The sequence below is a fragment of the Manduca sexta genome, chromosome 26 (assembly GCF_014839805.1).
Source record: "Manduca sexta isolate Smith_Timp_Sample1 chromosome 26, JHU_Msex_v1.0, whole genome shotgun sequence".
NCBI classification, from domain to species: domain Eukaryota; kingdom Metazoa; phylum Arthropoda; class Insecta; order Lepidoptera; family Sphingidae; genus Manduca; species Manduca sexta.
Window position 1 is genome coordinate 12079972 of NC_051140.1, and position 19794 is coordinate 12099765.

Genomic DNA, 19794 nt, shown 5'->3' on the forward strand with positions numbered 1-19794 from the left:
AATCATATGTTTAAACATAAAAAACATCGATACGTTGAATTGAATAAATCAGTAGGTAAATATGAACATGTGTACGAATTCTTGCAATGAATGAATTAACTAATGTGGGTGCAGCATTCTTTCTAAGCCAGTTCGATTCTTTCTAACTTGTCAGAACAACCAGTCACTGAAGGCCAATCTCTTCGATAGATTCTAATCCAATGGTATGTCGTCTGAAAGGTGTACCGCGCCTATAATTTATTAAGGTCCAAACAGTTACTTGTTACACTACCGTATTTATAATACGTCGTGTATAATAGATTATTAAATCGCGTACAGTACCAAAATGTCACGTCGAAAGGACGTCCAAGGAGGACATCTTCAAAACCGGCATTCACTTAAAACTAAACACGATATAAATTCAATTGGCAAATATTGATGGTCAATATACAATTAATTGAATTGGCCATTTATCTATATTTCACAGAAATAATGTAAATGATATTTAATTATATGAAATGGAAGATATAAAAGGCTCAAGAATAGGAAACTTTAATTAATTTCTCTTATGTCACTTGATTAGAAGTCTATTCATTTGTAGTAATGTAAATGATTACAGATAATGTCCATAATGAACCATTGCTGCGTGTAATTATTTCCTTGGAATGAAGTAATCAAATATATAATCTCCATTAAATTCGTTACGGTGGTTAAGGTAGTTAATTTCTAGGTATTGATTATAGTGTGAATAGTTATTGTGAACAAAATTATTACACAAATACCAAAAAGGAATCATGCAATGCATTCATTAAATAAAAATATATTCGAAATATAATCGAATGCAAACACGACAATGTGTATGTAACAAAAAAGTAACTTAATTTCAAATTGATTTCTCGTTTTCTAACGCTAATCTAGCCTATAAAATACATAAATAATGTTCTATTTATCCGCCCTCCACTCTCCCGAAAAGGATATACTAAATAGACTTACAGTTCTTAAATATTTTACACTAAAGCCGTATCAAGCAATGTGAATGAATAAATGCATGAAAAGAACGGAAGCGCTAAGTGTTAATAGATGTATATTTCCATATTAAATTGGTATGAAACAACTGAATACTATTATTGAAACTTCGTTTTATGATAAAAAGGAAGGTCATAGAAACTAGGATTGAAAGAAATAGGCCAATCTGTCCTATATTTGTAATTTTGTTGCTTCATAGACACGCATTTACATATGATTATAATGTTTAAAATGCCGATAAGTTTTGTAAAATTTTACGATACGACGTATTATCGATATCTATAATATTATATTGTAGTACCCTGTGTAATAAAAAACTGTTTATTATTTTTATCCTTTGCAGTATACTTACTTAAGTATATTATTTAGATAAAATATGAAACTTTTAAAAATAAAGGTGCATTACAACAGGTCATTTGAATATCGTCACAAAATGTTAATTTCGCTAGCGCTTGTATCTTGCGTCGTGTACGACAATGTGACCTAGACCGACATGTGACGGTCATCGTCATCGCTTTCAATTCATATACCGACGTCAACTTGATTTCAAGTGCACGAAGTCACACCCGGCCCCCGAGTCATTTATCCCAGAATTTATATACTATGTAAGGGAATTAACCTTATTTGAGTTTATTTAAATAGGTGATAAGCAGGTACTGTGTTAATTTTATTTTCTATTGTGTATTCTAAAGTCATTCGTTTATGAATTATTCAATACAGAACTACAAATGTCATTTTCTCATATGTATTCGACAGATTACTGATTACGCGTAATAAACTTGAATAAAACAGGACGAACTTTCGGAAATGAGTTATGTTGAAAGCGGAACGTGTGATCACATTACTCATAATACTTTAACATTTCGCAGTAGTGAGGTGTAAATGGTAAATAATAACATTCCGGTACACTCATATCCTGTATTACGTAATATTGTTAGCTAATACATATGTGAAAAGTATTTGAAACATTCTGAAACTCAAAGTTTCACGCTTTGTATTGTGGCATTGAATTTACTGTCATCAGTGTGTATCGGTTTGTAATGTTGACTTTAGGATTACATAACTGACTTACTATAGACCTCACGACTCGACATATGAAAGGGGTTATTCAGAGATGTAGCTAGAGTTAAATATTCGCTAAGTTATGTCTATCTTATGAGATGTAGAGGGAAAGCGCAACATGGACAATTTCTCAAAAAACATATTTGAGTGATGTAGAAAATTCGATTAATATTTTTATTCGACTGAATTCTGATCCACATTGGTGTTTCAGGTTAATAAAACTATTTATAATTTTAGGTTTGGTGTATTTTATTTATTTTTTAATGTGTTGTTCCGATTAAAATAGTTTGATAAATTGTAGTAGCAAGTGTGTTTTTTTCAGTACTGTGTGAGGCAATATAAAAATATAGCAATAAAATGATGTGAAAGCTAACGTGTAAATATTTTTTACGGCGTGACCTGTCCTCACAAAACAATGAATATGACTTTCGTTGTACATGGGAATTCAAGTTTCGAACGACACTATTGTTACTTGACAGAGTTTGGGACCCATTGAAGTACAGAGAATTAGGCAATTACTGATTTCATCACACTTACTTTGTACAATGGCAAGGCGAAGTGCCTGCATTACACCTGTTGGAAACACACATAGCTGTCTTCCGCTCAAGGGTAGATAGAAGCGTAACTAATGTGAACGAAGTTTTCTGACCCTATTTCTTACTGTATAATATGTCAAAGAGCGGACACAAATTTTAATCCCGGTTGATAAAAGCGTACGCTAGCAATAGACCAGAGACATAGTATTTTCTATAGTCATTATAACTGTGCCCGCCTATTTAGTATATTTTGACGCCTCACTGAAAGCAACGTAATAAATATTACGATACATTGAAACTATTTGGTTAATAATGCGTTTAATAAACTGCATTAGTTCACTTGAGATTTCTTAAAACAGCAGTGATCATGAGAAAATCTCGTTTTTGTCGCGTTAAGCGTTTCATTACGCTGTTTTTGTGCATTGATTTCATCACAATAAAGTACCCGGTTGTTAATATTAAACAATACAAAAATAAACACCAATGCAACATTATGAATGAAGTCACATTTTTTAAATCAGAAACTTTGAAAACAACTCCTAAATTATTGCAACATATTTTGTTTTTATATAACATTTAAATTTGAAATATTCATAAACTTCTTGCTGTAGTAGCGACACGAATGGGTTTTCAAATTTGCGATACTGGGTTGAATTCTCTAGTCAGGTAACATGGCTTGGCTTTTTTAATATGATTAGCTCGGAATAAAATACCATAAGAAGTAGTAGAGATCATGCAGGCCGCTGATCGTAAAAACGCACCCATATAATATTTGATACCATGTGTAAAAAGATTTTTATGTCAACGTTGCATAAAATTCGACAAGAGGGAAGGATGATTTACAATACGGTTTTTTTGATAGTTTATAGTTATTCAAAATCAATCAACCAAACCAATTGAAACTGTAGCACGCACAAGCACCGAAACAGTCGCTTTAATGCAATGATACTGAAAAAGATTTGCCATTAGCAAACACATTCTGAAGACTGAAAATTGTTCTAATTGGAACGTTTGCGTTCATTACGCGTAAATGATAAATGTAAGATGTCTTTTTGTTCATACTGTTTTAATATATCTTTCATATGAATCAATCAGCAGTCAATATTGTATGAGTGCGTACGTAACACTTTTATGTTTGATTTGTTAGGGCATGGGAGATCTATACTTTTTTAATATTATTGCTTTAATGCATTGAAAGCCGATGTAAGTAAGTGCGCGCTAACACATATATTTATATTAAATTATGGCTGTAGCTATTTCACCGTAGGTACTAAAAAAACCGCGCGTGCGCTCTAAGTCAACAGTTATTCTGTATTTATTGGTAGGTATATCTGAAGATAGAATGCATGGAATGAAATCGGCAGAATATTTATCTTTAATTAGATGTAGAGAGAGTTTTAACTTACTTAAATGGATCTCATTTAATTATGTACCATCTCCGCGGATACGATTAAGTACTTGTTTTGCAAACCAACCGTTTCCCTCCAACGAATGTCATTAAGGAAACTAATACCGGGTTTTCCAACAAAAAAGTAAAAACAACAAATCCTACTAATATTACATTACTAGCTTCCGCTCGCAGCTTCGCCCGCGTGGATTTCGGACTTCAAAAATGGAGCCGGTCGCGAACGTTCGAGAATGTTCGTTTTACGAAGCTACTCGCTAGCCTCTAGGTGCCAAGCAAGCCGCCTGCCTGTGCGTTCGCGACCTTATATATATACAAAAATAATCCTTATAGCATGATTCAGTATTCACGCATGATGGCTTATTATTAGCGTATTTCATGTATAACTTTGGTGTTTCTATACCGATTTCTATGATTCTTTTTTATGGAATATTTAATAATGTTAAATTTTTAAATTAGGGATGACTGAGAGTGTTATAAACGTAAGAGTAGACAAATATAATGAGAAAGCTTCGAACTGCTAAGCTATCGGGAGTTACACGTGTTATTGTGAGTCAACCATAAAAGATAGACATATGCTGTCGTGGGATATTTTTTACATAATTTTAAGGAGAACATTTCCGTCATACATGATTTCTGTGTAGCTTTAACCATTAAGGTTGCACACGCGACGGAAGCTTAAAAAATGGAGTAACTTCTCCCGTTTTCCCAACATTTCCCTTCACTGCTCTGCTCCTATTAATTGTAGCGTGATGAAAAGTATACTATAACCAGCACAGGAGTATGACAAATAATTGTACCAAGTTTCGTTAAAATCCGTCGAGTAGTTTTTGTTTCTATAACGGTTATACAGACAGACAGACAGACAGACAGACAAAAATTTAACTATTTGTATTTTTGGCATCAGTATCGATCCCTAATCACCCCCTGATAGTTATTTTGGAAATATATTTCATGTACAGAATTGACCTCTCTACAGATTTATTATAAGTATAGATATAGATAGATAGATTACATAGCTTACTTAAATGAGGTTTATTATTTAATCACTAAATTAAAGGTATGAAATGTATAAAAAATTGTTGTAACACAGCAATGAAATAAATGGAAATCTTTAGGGGAGGTCTATGTTAGGGTCCATCTTGAAATCTTTAGGGGCCTATGTGAGCAGTGGACTTCAGTGGTAGATGATGATGATGATTAATGGTTAGTCATTAGGTTTGTAATTGGCAACTATTGTGTTGTTCAAAGTTCCACTTTGATCGATATTCACCATATTTTAATTTTGGTGTACGTCGTAATTAAGTTAGTGTTACTTTCTCAAGCGATATATTAGACCAAATAGATTAATTAATATCTTATGTAGTGACACTTTTTTTGTCTTAAGAATTTTTGGTTAAATAGTCAAAGCTTAAGTTGTCAATTAAGTGCTTGTACTCAGCATAGTCGGCGTTATTTAATAAATAAAACTTAAATATCAAATTATAACACAGGTATTGCCATACTTAAAAGGAGTGCTCTAATAATTACAAACTGTTTAAGTAGGTTAAGATAATGCAAATAAAGAATATTCTTCTTTTTTTAAATCCGTCATACCCAATGATTCAAGATATTATTTGAGATGTTGTTGACATCTGTGTACTAATATAATAATTACTATGCGAAGCAAAAATAAGTATCTTAAAAGTCAATAAAATCATTACACAATCGTGGTTAGCGCAATGGTTCGGATAAAGTTATGCTTCGCCTTAAAGCTGATTTATAAAGATTTAAAAGCAGGTAAGCATGTCGCAACGAAGTTATAACGTTTGCAACAACTTTTATTTATGAGTCAACTAATAAGGTAAGCTTTTTCCCGCTACTTCATCCGCTTAAGAAAATTGACACAATTCCAAATTTAAAAATTTTAATTTCGATCTAGCTTTATTTTTAATTCTAATTTAAAACTCCATCACAGTTGTTAATAAACATGAATCTGAATTTAAATAATCTCATACAGGTGATTCAGTTACTTTCTAATGCTACTAAAATTATTGGACACATCATTAGTTATAATGTCTTATGATGACGCGTACAGATCATAAAGTCTCTAAATGAAAAATCTTCAAGACACTGACATTAAAAAAAATATATAACCCTATATTACATGGTACAATAATAGTAACTCGAGTATCAGAATATTGTAATTTATTTATTGAACCGACAGAGTTACGATATTATGATAATGCAGAAGTATTAGTTAATTTATCATAATCGAAGAAAGGAAATTTAGTTTCAAAATGCGAACCTGCAACTAAACGTGGGTTTTAACGAGGTCAATGTAATAGATACCATAGATATATACGTTTTATGTAAAATTAGTGGGTGTGTACTAATGGCTAGCGTGAGAGTGGCTGCACAGCGGACAACGCATAGTAAGGTTGCGAATAGCGTTTGTCCAACAACATTAGGGTTGTCAGTCATCAGTCACAGCCATGCTGTGACTTACATTAACACTAGCTGATACTAATCTAAAAGTATGTGGAACAAGTTTTTATTTAAAGGTTTATAAGGTAAAAAATAAATAAATGGAAGTTAGTGGTCGGTAAGACAGTCGGTTTAAAAAGGTTTATAAACCAGTTCTATGACTACTGAAAAAATAAACGATGTTAAATTCTTGGGATTTTCAATATTATGATGATTACCATTTTCACATAATGTATAACCTTTTACGTAATAAATAGTTTATAACGATAGTCCCAAATTTATTTACATTTATTTGGGAGCATAGATTAGAGTGTGACTTTTGTATTGGATCGGTTTACATTAGTAAAACAGACCCTTATATTAGAACAAACGCTTTGAAAACGATATAACAGTTTCCATATTCCACAAACATTATTCGCTCACTTTATTCGCTGAGCTAGTTTTGCAAATTGTGCATTGTGACAATCTGATGACGTTGGTCTTGTTCAAATTGTCGAGTTTATGCAGGTGATTTACGAACGCACAACCCTGCCGGTCAATTGCATTACGCAAGCAAGCGTTCGCTCGATAACTCGCTCCACATTCGTTCTTTGTCTCTCTGCAGACTAGCGATAAGTATTGGTACGGGCAGGGGACTGACTCGTTTATTGGACACCATTTCATGTAACTTTATGTAACTAAATGTACTAGTTTCTTACTGTGTTTTGTCTCGTTGACATTTAAAGTGCTTCATTTAAATCTGGTATTGCATCATTTATCCAAAATTAGACGCACGCGTAGATATAATGAGCTTGAGTCAAAATAAAAAAGTTTATTAACTGACCTTAGTAATCATATTTGGATATGTTTTTATCTCCAAATCGTATAAACCATTTAGGTACGATATGCTTCAAACCGTTGATACTGACATCACCGCCCATGTCCTAACGCGTTTTATGACAGTTATTATACAGTTGTTAAAGTGTCTGCGTCTTGACGCTCAATAGGAATGTTTATTTAGTATGCAAATTAGTCAAGCTTACTGATAAATTATATTTTCTCCACACTGCCTTTTATAAAAATTCTAATTACGCCATAAAATTTACAACATGATATTCTTCTTGATCAATTCGGTGATACTAAAAAAAGCGGGTCACAAAGGTGATGTCATCTTACTTCGTCAATTCCAAAGTATAGGCGACCAGTGCGTATATAATAATATATTTTGGAAAGTCAGATGTGAGTAGGTAGTTTATCTAATACAGTGAAGTAGGTTTTAATATATATTATGCTTACCTATCCTTAAACCGAGAGTATGTGACTAATATGTATAATTCATGGTATGATATCGCCTATCAATATAATCTTGGCTGATATCATTTACATTAAATTATGTCAATATTGCCGTTATGTTGTAAACCGTTTAAAAGATACAAGTTGGTGTTCCTTGCCTGTAATTTTGTATTGGAAATTAAATTCTGGACTAGCGATCTGCCATAAAGTGATTAAAAAAAGAAGTATTCTAAACAACATAATTATAATGCAGCTAAACCTCAACAGTAAACCCAAATACTCGTCATTATAGTCCGTCGTTGTACTTTGCATAATGTATACGTGTTTAAAATGGTATTAATAAATAATAGTTTTCTATTTAGTTGTAACATGGTTCAATATTTTGGTACGACTTTTTTATTATGTTACATATTTCTAAGTCCTATGATTTTATCTGACTGTCAATGACCTGTAACGCAGTGCGGACAGGAAAAATAAATTTAAAATATTTTCATTTTAGACCGAAAACAAGTTAATTATTTTATATTTTGTTGCATTACAGTTCTTAAAAATCGTTATTTTATCACAGCTATAAATATTATTAGTCCAGTATGCCTCATTCGACGAGTTTGATCTTATACTTATAGTATACTTACTAATATCAAACATGCGAATGTTCGTAAAAATGTTTGCGTGGTTGTTAAAAAAAACGTAAAAGCCGCTGAGCGGATTTGGATGAAATTTAGCATACGCAGAGACTATATCCTGTAATATCATAGGTATAGGCTACTTTTTATCTCGATAATTTGCTTCCGTGAGAAATATTTATTTTTTGTTCTTTTTTTTAGGTAGATATTTCTGGCGTCGTCCAGATGGCGCTGTGGTTCCGACAATGTTTTCGGGATATTTTTGTAGCGGCTTAAAGGCTTCTAACGCGGGTGAAGCCGCGATTAACAGCGTGTAAACAATATAAATATGTTTTATTTGACTTATATAAAAGATATATTGATAAAACATTAAGTAATATATGTAACACAATACTTGGCTTCATAATAATGGAACAAGAATGTGCATTGTGTGTGCAATAAGTATTTCGTCCGCTAAATGTTTTTACTAATCTATTGTTTAGTATCTATAACACGCAAGGAGGTGTGAATGTTATTTGTATTCAACCATCAGTTTTATTAAAGAACTATTTTTTTTATTACGTCGGAAATTCTATGAACTATGCTAAAGGTTTATAGGACCCCTAGGAAGAACATTATAATATTAATAATGTTTAGAAATCTTGTTTGATAACTTTCTGAATTATGGAAATACTTTTAACAACTATTCAATTATATTTAAAAGCCTTTTTAAATTTTCGTGTGTTCTCTTCCTAACAATAATAGAACTCCAATAGAACATTTCCTTGGTATCTGCCTGTTACAGGTTTTTTAAAGGTTATTTCAGTTACAACCATTGCATGACTGGAATTTCGAGTAGTTTTATGTATAATTAGCTTTTGTCCGCGGCTCCGCCGGCGTGATAATGTTTTTCGGGATAAAGTTTTCCGTTATAATCACTCAAAAATTATAAATTTTCCCCGTTTTCGCAACAGTTTTTATAATTGCTCCGTTCCTTTTATCATAGCGTGATGATATATAGCCTTCATCGTCAAGTGAGCTATCCAACACTAAAAGAGTTTTTCAGTTCGAACCAGTAGTTCTTCAGATTAGCGCGTTCAAACAAACAAACTCTTCAGCTTTATATAATAGTAAAAAGTATCTTATGTCCGTCTCCTGGTTCTAAGCTACCTATCCATCAATTTTCAGCCAAATCAGTTTAGCCGTTCTTGAGTTATAAATAGTGTAACTAACACGACTTTCTTTTATATACATAGATTAAAGATTGTATATACAATGTATTTGTTTTTATTATTTATCTTAACATTTGATGTTGTAGTCAATGATTCTTTTCCTGTTATTTCGTTGTGTTTTTCATACTGACGTACACGGTCTACTTAGCGTATTCATCTTGCTTTGTTTATTTAAGTTATGAAAACCAATTCCAAAAATTGTATGTACGACTGCGAAACATTTATGTAATAGTAATCAAGTTTCATTACTGGAACTGGGTCCTATATGAAATTACGTATAGATATGAACATTGAGACCCGCTTTACTTTCACTCCGAGGATGTGACATTTTGTAACCCGTATTCACTTTTAACTGTAATGATATAATTTAATGCTGGTTATTAAATTATCGACAGATTGAGAAACTGAATTAACGCTTATTTCCTGCTCTGGATGGTAAAAGTGGCCGCGATTACATTTTCTGTCTCAACAAAACAGTAACGAGCACTGAGGGTTGTGATTCGTTGGATAATTATTGAAGCTAGAATAGAATAAGAAAGAATAAGAAATCTTTATTTGGAATAAATAATACAGTTTTTTTTTAAAATACAATGTTCGAAAATATCTGCATTAGTTGGGTAACTGTGTCGCAGATACTAACGCCCACCTCCGTAAAGTCGACAGTTGTATTCCACAATGTAAAGAAAAGTTCTATAGGTACTTAAATCAAAACAAACAAAAAATGTATGTGTGTGTTTGTGGGTGTGTGTGTGTGAGTTTGTCTGTGCGTGTGTGTGTGTGTGTGTGTGTGTGTATGTATGCATGTTTATATGTCCTATTATTTTCCTATTTTTATGAATGATTCTGTATCCTCATATGAAAGGGTTAACAGCCATTTTGTTGTTACGTAACATATTACTACGTAACATATTGATGTTACGCTTCTTTCTTATAATGGAAATTGAAAAGTGTGCATTAAACTACTATATCGAGATTAATTAAGCTTAATTCTGGTTATACCTAGTTCCCATAAAAAATATTCTGGTTTCATTTTGTATAAATGTAAATGTACCAATAGTATTATAATTTTGGACCTGTTTAAAATAACTTTAGCATATTTCTTTATATAACATAAATTAACAAAAAAACAATGAAGTTAAATGGCCATCGTAATTCAATGGTTTTGCAAAGAGAAACCACGATATCCTTGACATGACTTACGACAAGATGAGATATATGATTAGCATTAAAATGTTTCTTTTTATGAACACTTTTTCCACACTATTCCTATTTTAGTATAAAAGGTGTTCAATATTTGTGATACCTGTGCTTGCGTCATTATAAATAACTCTGGCATTACGTTATACTTTTATGGCTACCAAATATAAACATGCACATAATGCTGGCCCAGTACATATTCCTATTGTAATTGAAGTTGGAAACAATGTGACTTAATTCAATATTGTTTTCCTCGTTCTGTTGTTACTCATGTGTAAAGGATGTTACGAATTGAATTGTTGTTACGAATTAAACTGCGATGATTGATTCAGGCATTTCGCAGGTTTTTTGCAATTTCCGCAGTGTCAGATGATGTAGAAAGAATTGATCCATTTTGCCTTTTTGCATCGAAGTCATTTTAAAATGGATATTTTGGAATTAAGAAACTATTTTTTTATTGGTTGGTTTACGAATTTCAATTTAAGTCTTAGTCTTACCTACTATTTTATGTTCGGCTCAAAATAGGTATAATGGTTATTGTTTGTACATTTTTATATGGAATTCTACTGGAATTAGCGCGATGAACAAATAGTATAAAAATACAACTGGTTTCATTTCACAGGTTTTTATTCGATTTTGATATAAACAAAAGACACAAAGGTAGTCTAATTTTATGAACTGATCCATCCTCTTTCGTTGTATATTTGTTTTTTTTTACCATATAATTCTTTACAAATTTGTTGTTTCTTAGCATAATAACAACGAAATACCTTCCCACCTGGAGGTTCATACCTATTAGGACTTCTTCTAGTTATAGCTAGCGTACCACTATATCCGCACCACGAATTAAAACAGTTGGATTTTAATATAACGACGTGAGAACCTCGCTTCAGAAGTACATCAGCATCAACTTTTAAAGTTTCTTTAACTTTTACACCGTCTTCGTATGGTACGTAGGGATTTAGGTCGCAGTTTACTTTTTTATCTTGACCCTCTTCACATATAAACTCGTCCTGTGATAGAATGTTGGGCTCGTTCGGCCTCGCTATAGTCCCAGTATCGACCAATTTGGTGTATGAATCAACATCGTCCTTCTTATGGCACACTCGCCCACCGTGCGAGTAAACTAAACAATCGACCATGTAAAACGTTTTGTTGCGTATGTTCGTCGTCAACAGTAACAGTTTGTCGACGTTTTTTAAATAATCGTATCGAATAGTCTCACAACTGTAATTATCGGAGTGACTGAAGCAAGACTTCAGTGACATTTTTGAGGAGGCCAGCTGAGTCAATGAGTACAATTGAACTGTTTTGCATTCTAAGGTGGAACAGTCATAAAATACACTATTCGCTCTTGGTATATAAGGATCGTATGATGGCACATGGTTATTTATGCCGCTTCGTCGATTTGATGTTGGCTTCGATTTGCATATCGGATCTTGGCCCTGGAATGTACTGTGTTTGTAAAATATTTTTCTGATTCCGTTAGTAGGCCTTGGAATCTATAAGCAAATTTCTCTATAGCGTCCAGTATAACATGTATTATATACCAATTTTATTTTTCCGTACTTCTCTGTATTAAATTTAACTGTACAAAATCGCGCTCCTCCATGCGCGCAATTTAATATATAAATAACATAATTTGGGAAACTAATAACCTCCTCCTTTTTTGAAGTCGGTTAAAAGTAAGATTAACACTTGTAAGATCGATTACTTGTATAGGGCGTGGGTGTTGAAGGGCCGGGAGTTCCTTGTAACATTTGATTGATAATAATGTCATTGAATAGAATATTATAAATTAAAATAACTATTGTAAGGTCATGACTAAAATAATATGAAATCGCTATCCAATATTATACTACGTTATATTTAGTGGAATAAATAAAATAAGATCTATTTGTTATGACATAAAAATAAACAAGAAAGATGTTGAAAATTCTTAGAACTCGTTTAATAACGGGGAATCAAAAATATTCTTTAAAGTTTAAGAAATGATCTTAATCTTTACAACATTTAATTCGCAATGTGTATCGCTACAGTATTTCTAAACAGAACCATTTGTAAATTAATTTATCGGCAAATGTTTTGCAAGGTTATATTCATTTATAATCATTCATATTTTTGAGGCGTCTACACACGACCGCTATAATTTTAAATATGTATATTATAGCACGATATATTTCAATACATCTTAACATAAAAATTGTAAGTAGACCACACATTAGAGCTATAAAGTACATTTTTATATCTTCGTATCTTAAGGTACAGACCGATACGAAATATCCATTTCAATTCCGATCTTCTAGTTATAAAGGCGTCAATTAAGATGTATAGCAATGAAGGGAAATATTCATTATTTACATGACCTACTGTGTGTGATGTGCATTGTAGATAATATATTTATTTTAAAAAACTATAGGCAAAAAAGTATAAAATAAATTCTTATTAAATTAGTAATTACTGGTCTCGCAATGTAGCCACATGACTATAGACTACAGGGCGAATTAAAAAAATATTTGGGGTAACTTGGCTACGCTGATACCATGTAACGTCTTATAAAAGCATATTTTTTGTCGAGTTTCGTGAGATTAGTGGAGTGCTCCGAACTCTTTGCCTCCCAATATGTACATACTACCTTCCTTATGAGACTGAAATTTACTGTTGGGGGACTGAGATCAATTATAAAAATTAACCCACTTGTTTCTTTTCTGGGGTTATTGTATAGAAAATTATATGGCCATATTTAATGATAACATAAATCAGCCAATAAAATTTTTATGTATTTGAATATGAAATAAAAAACAAACCTTATCAATTACGCAAATAATATCCTTGTTGTACATCTGTAAGCATATTGTTAATTGTTTATCATTCCAAAAATGTATTAGTCATATATGAAACAAAAAAACAATAATAGATATCCATGGCATTGCTTAAACTATGTGCAATAATGACCTTGTCAAACTATTGCAATGACTGATCATCTAGAACATTCACGATTATTCAGTTTTCGTAAGTGAATAGATTCCATTATACTCATTTTATTATGATAACGGCGATAAAATAGTGATTAAAAATAATGGAAATCGCGAACAATGTTGCTATGAAAGCTGCAATTAAAAAAATTAGAAGTGATGAAAAATATTTTGGTGTATGTAATTTTTATGAATATTGCAAAACATCTGTAAAATTACACATTGTTTATTATTGTATAAAGTAAAACATTCGGCATCAATTGGACGCAAAAAATCAGGAACGATATCGTGCTCCAGCGTGTCAATATGCCCCGAAAAATGATGCAAACCTTCAAACAGCGCAAGTTAGGATATCTCGGCTGCGTGCTTAGGCACGAAAGATATATGTTGCTACAATTAAAAATGATGGGCAAGGTTGAGGAGAAGAGACGAGCTGGGCGAAGGAAAAAATCGTGGCTGAGAAACATCCGGGAGTGGACCGTTGGACACCTGTTCCATCTGGCCCATGACAAGGAGAAATACAAGAAGCTGACGACTAAACTTCTAAAATGAAGAGGCACTTGAAGAAGAAGAAAAGTAAATGTTGAATGCCGGGTTGCTGGCGTCAGAGAGCACTCGGGTCACGTGTTTCTATGATATGAGTAGCATCCGTGTAGACCATCCAAGTGGAATTAATTTAAGTACAATTGACAGCTACAATGCAGTGTTAGAGGCAAAAAATATGAAGCCAAGTTATATTTATATTTCTTAGTCATTTAATAATGAATATTTTTATCCATAGTTTATTTAAAAAAAATGAATTTAAATATGCTTTTCTATATAACTTATAAAAAAAAATTTGTCTCAGACGAGGTCTTCATAAAGTTTTATATAGTATAATATTATATTATCAAAGATCAAATTAATAAGAACTATGTCAGCAGAAAAAAATATGATTAACATTTTTGACAAACGTAGGACAACTATTAAAGGAACATGATTAATGAGCCTTACCGCAAATGCATCGGACAAAATGATGACTAAACATAAAAAAGTGAAATTCATGTCTTTAATATTACGTAACACATGAGTCTACGATACAAACAAGGAAGTCAATGAGTAATAAAATGTTCACTTGCTCCATTGCACATTAATGGCTTTGGCTGGTCGAATATAATTGTTTCAGTGGTGGCTCATAATTGGTTTTATGTTACGGGTATTATAATCAGAATATTGTATAGCCATATGCTTAACAAATGATTATTATTAATGTATGGGTTCATTTTTAAGAATTTATATTGTAGTGTTTGTCGAGGGATGGCTGCGTTATTTAATTTTTTGAGTCAAACAATTCAGATAAATTTGTTAAGATTTTTTAACAATTTTAAATATATTTCGGTTGCTATATAAAGTTAAAGTTAAAAGTGAAAAATCATCCAAGGCAATTGCTGTAATAATGTTATGTTTTTTATCACAAAATTTATGTGTTCTACTCACCAGTAAAAGAAGCTCGTGTTTAATCATCTTTCATCACAATGTCGCTGTTTTTCTGAAATGTAAAAAAAAGACATAAGTGGATTACTAAAATACTTAAAGGATTTTTTCTAGGCCGCTACAACTGTACATACGTATCTATAAGGTTGTCAGCTATTTTGTTAATTAAGGGACTCGCCATAAATGTCTCTGCTTAAACGAGTAGGAAAATATTTTTATCCGGTGCGTAATCTAATGCTTCACTTTGACGAGGTAATGCATGAGCAATGTGTGTGTGGGACGCCATCAATGTCTAACTTTATGTTACCATAAACAAGGGAACATGTTCAGTTGTAGTTTTTTTTTCTACATTTCTTACCCACGCTGTATCTTTATAAGGTGGAATTAGATGTTAAGTGCACATGACTTGTGTTACCTAACTCTAGAGTTTTTGTGTAACGTTTATACATATTATGTAGGCGTTGGAATTTGTTAGTATAACGAGCAAGCCATATTACATGCTCTTAATGTAGGCTATTTGTCGCCTTCAGACGGCTATGACATTGACTGTACATAATTCGATGCTCTAATGCTTGTGCAAATTAACCGACCACTGTTTCAAAAGATCAATATTGAACAAAAGATATTCATAATAAATATTAGCTTTTTTCTTTTTGAATCTTTTAAGTATGCACTGCATGCCTGTGATGTAGAAGTAAGCCATGTTAGTATATTCAAGAACACTCGTTGAACATATAACATTGGTGCCAATTAGCACAGTTTTGCAATAGTGACATCATAGCGACAAACAATGTAAATACGTAATTATTTATAAATTCTAACTGTTAAGGCAATGTTTACTATAGAAAGTGTTAGTACAATGGAACATTGAACGATAGTGAAAATGGACGCGTCCCTCGCATAACAAACACGTATTTTATAATGATGCGAGTAAGGAGTGGACATGATAGACGCCAATCTTTATGAACACAAAACTTAGACTAAAGAAGGCCTAGGAAGTGTCACACACGCTAAATCTGGCCGTATTGTATAATATGCAATACATCGGTAATACTAATTATTGCAGGTGTGTGTTACACATCTCGTAACTCGGACTGTAGTTTTACAGTATTATTTGTAGTGTACATTTAACTTTCTATTCTCTGTCTTCTAATTGAACATGGTTTAATGTTCGTTTATTGGTATGTTAATTACATGACAATTGGTGTGAAAATTAGGATTTTGTCTTCAGATTATGATGCGCATCATATTTTTAAAATAATAACAATGTAATACAATTACATCAGGAAATGTAATGTTATTGGATATTCTAAAGGAAATATGCAGTTGCGGTTTAATCTATACCGCAGGATTTGTTATTTCAAGACTGCGTTGAACGGTTAACGGTAAGAACAAAATTAAAAAACATAAATATTACAGTTTAATCTGTAAATAAAGAATAGACAGATCTGAGATAAGCTCTCTAAATTTATTTCGGAGATGAAGTTACAATTTTATTATTAATTTTATGTTGTAGCATGTGAAATTAATGACGTTATTTTAAAAGAATTTAGCATTTTAGTCACTAACGCCATCCTCTGTATAATGTATAACGAAACGAGTCGGTTCAAGGCACTATTAATTTAGTCTCGCTATTTTTTGCTTCGATTTAAAACCCGTCACTGGACATTTCAATACTGTTTAAAAAAGTTCAAACGGCAAAGGCAACACAAGTGATGTCATTAAACCATTAAACGTAATATATGCATACTTTATTATTTTTTTAATTTAAGGCAAGTTTTGAGTGACTTTCCAAGTTTTATATTATTCATGTTTTTATTAGAATGATGTTTATTGGCTTACACAAGCCTACATTTTATGATCTTCCACTTATTCGGATGGATTCAACCCTGGATAAATTAAATTAAAGTAACCCGCATATACTTTTGTCCGAACTTGACATTAAGCTTCAGATATTTCGGTCTGCAACTCATAATCACTGCCAAGGTCAAGGGTATAGCCTAAATTTACCTTAAAACAATTGATATGAGTGCTGTTCCTCATTTGAACAAATCTACAAAATCTACTTCCGATTTAGTGAAAAGAACTGATACCGTTACGCTTTGTTGAGGGACTAAGTGCGTTACGGTTAAAGAGTATTACGAATAATAGCATTTACTTGCACATAAAAGAGGAATTCATGCAAGTTAACACGGTGTCTCTTCTATTTTTGATTTTCGTATGCAAGAGTAAGTTTGTTTAAAAACCATAGTTTTGTCTTTTTGTACTATAAAGCAGCAGTCTGTTATCATTACCGTGCTTTACATTGAAAGACAATCCATTATAAAACATGAAATATGATGATGATGAGCGTCATACGCTACTATGAAAATTGTAGTTTTGCTCAAAAGTTCTGGGTAATGTTGTTACGGTTAGCAGGTAGTCCTGGCGCATAATAATAGGCTCGTGAATTATCGGTCTCACTAACTATTTAGTTGTATATAATATATAAAGAATCATTGCTTTGGAGAGAAAAATATGTTGCGGGTATAATTGAAACCGTACCTTCAAGGATTTTTACTTTAGTTCTTTGTTATAGAGAATCTTACTGATATTATAAATTTTAATATATTTTAACAAGTTTGTCAGTCAATCTTTATTTAGCTTAAACTCTTGAGAGGTTTGAATGAAAATAGCCCACAGAAAAGCTATATTCACCTTTAGTATAGAGGCTTTTGTCAATCCCAAAAAGTAGTGGACAAGAATTGTATAATACATTTTCTGTATATACATATATTAGGAATAAATACCTCGTGGGTGGAGTTGTGAACTAATAAATTAGCAAGTAGATTAAAGCGCTCTAACCTGAATGATATGCAGTAATTAAAATGGCTCAGCCCTAGAGTTAATTTTAGCTTAGAAATAAAGGTTGCAAAAATTACTTAATTTAAGACTCTAATATTTCATTTTGAACATGTGAACAAACACTTTATCTATGTTGGAAGGAATGAAAAAAAGAATTGTATTTGTATCAATATCTATCTATATTTCTATTCTTGAGTTTTGTATAATTAATAAATGAAATTGCAATGTATTTACGTATTCTATTGTAGCCAAAAGTTATTTTTCTTGAACTAACTTTTCGGAATTGTTTTAAGGCTATTAATTTTTAAACAAAATTATATTATTAGAGTTCGTAAATGCCTGAAGCAACAATAAATACGAAGTATTAAAATTATTTAGGGAATTAGGGATTCAACATCTTCGCAGAATTTATATAAGGGCGTGAAGGTGAGCGTCTTTATATTTCTGGTAAGAGTGTAATTGTGGGTTCTGACCGTTGACTCTACCATTAGGCATTCCGTAAACCATCCATTTTCTTTCTAAAATCATGAATTCCTGTTTTAGATGTATATACGGAATTATCTACACATGAAGGACGTTTGGACTTCTTTGTCATAGTTTAAGGTCAAAGTTAATCGGTTAGGTCATACTGGATATTATTTAGACACACCTCTGACAACCTGCTAAAGGAAAATATAATAAACATATTTTACATACATTTTATCTATTATGTTAATTCATAATAGATATATAAAAAAAGCATATTCTTTACCTTCATGGAAATATCTTCTGACTTAAATTGTATGCTATAGTCTAAAGTTAGCAGTTTAAAAAGCAACTTATAATGTACTCAAAAGATAATAACAAGGTTTAAACTCCGAGTCATTAGACACTTTATGACGATCATACGGTTCAAATTGACTTGTCTAAATGTCAATGCTTTTTCTTCTGATAAATTTCCAATTAGTGGCTAATAAAACTATAAAGTCTTTTTAGTGTTTATAAAAATATTAATTATTCTCGGTGAACTTAAAAAATATTGTGCGATGTCGATGTAAAGTTTAGTCTTAATGAATTCGATGCTGAAAGATGTTAATGGTTATGTAGTATGAAATATGTTATCGATAGTAAACATTTGTGCTCATATATGCTATGCCAAGGCGATACTACTATTTTTGATTATTTTGAATATGATATTTAATAATTAATATAGAATACATTAAAAGCATAATGCAGTGTAAACTGTTTATAATTAGGTGCCAATTATTAGTTTTATATGCATCAAGCTGGTAACTTGTTGTATTAATTATGATTTATGTTGTTTTTGTTTTACATGTACCATCTATTAGTTTCGACTTAAAGTAGGAATTAGTATTATTAGGAATACAGATTTTCTACAAGCATGTTGACTTACTTCGAATATTCTTTTCTATTCCTGCAAGTTCGACATTAAAATATCGATCAAGATTTCAATTTTTTACTAACACAAGAGCTCTTTTGTTTAACAAGTTCGAGAAAGTAGAACTAACACTCCTTTTATGTTTCAACAAAGCATATTCACACAAGTTTAAAGAGAATCGTTACAATGGGAAATGAGGAGTGTCCTCGATACTCGAAGTAGACGATGTAACAGAAAAGACGAGTGGACAAAACTTCGTGTTCGCGATCGCATTAATATTTAAATTTAGAATAACGAGCGCGTGTTGCGCACGCGCCGGCGTTGATACGACTGCCCGCAGTTTC

General features: G+C 31.9%; 2 protein-coding genes across 2 annotated transcripts in view; both read right to left on the bottom strand.

Moving 5' to 3' along the window:
* Positions 1-19794, bottom strand: part of LOC115442492 — a 38536-nt gene extending 18742 nt beyond the window's left edge. The window contains exons 1-2 of the mRNA XM_030167527.2: positions 19466-19794; positions 15232-15283 (exon numbers count right to left, since the gene is read on the bottom strand). Of these exons, the coding sequence (XP_030023387.1) occupies positions 15232-15258 (27 nt within the window). The 5' untranslated portion in view covers positions 15259-15283; positions 19466-19794. The remainder of the gene's footprint in view (positions 1-15231; positions 15284-19465) is intronic.
* LOC115442493 lies at positions 11390-15178 on the bottom strand. Its single transcript, XM_037443405.1, has 3 exons — positions 14749-15178; positions 13588-13623; positions 11390-12225 (listed from the first exon to the last, which is right to left on the bottom strand). Exons 1-3 carry the CDS (start codon positions 14797-14799, stop codon positions 11452-11454), a joined length of 861 nt encoding a protein of 286 aa, XP_037299302.1. The 5' UTR covers positions 14800-15178; the 3' UTR covers positions 11390-11451.

What these genes read in the sequence shown, in the direction of transcription:
- LOC115442493 (XM_037443405.1), bottom strand. Translation starts at nt 14,799, where the DNA reads ATGAATTTCACTTTTTTATGTTTAGTCATCATTTTGTCCGATGCATTT. An exon ending in TTTTGTCCGATGCATTTGCG is followed by an intron (nt 13,624 to 14,748) that starts GTAAGGCTCATT and finishes ATATGCTTACAG; the next exon opens with ATGTACAACAAGGATATTAT. An exon ending in TTATTTGCGTAATTGATAAG is followed by an intron (nt 12,226 to 13,587) that starts GTTTGTTTTTTA and finishes AGTACATTCCAG; the next exon opens with GGCCAAGATCCGATATGCAA.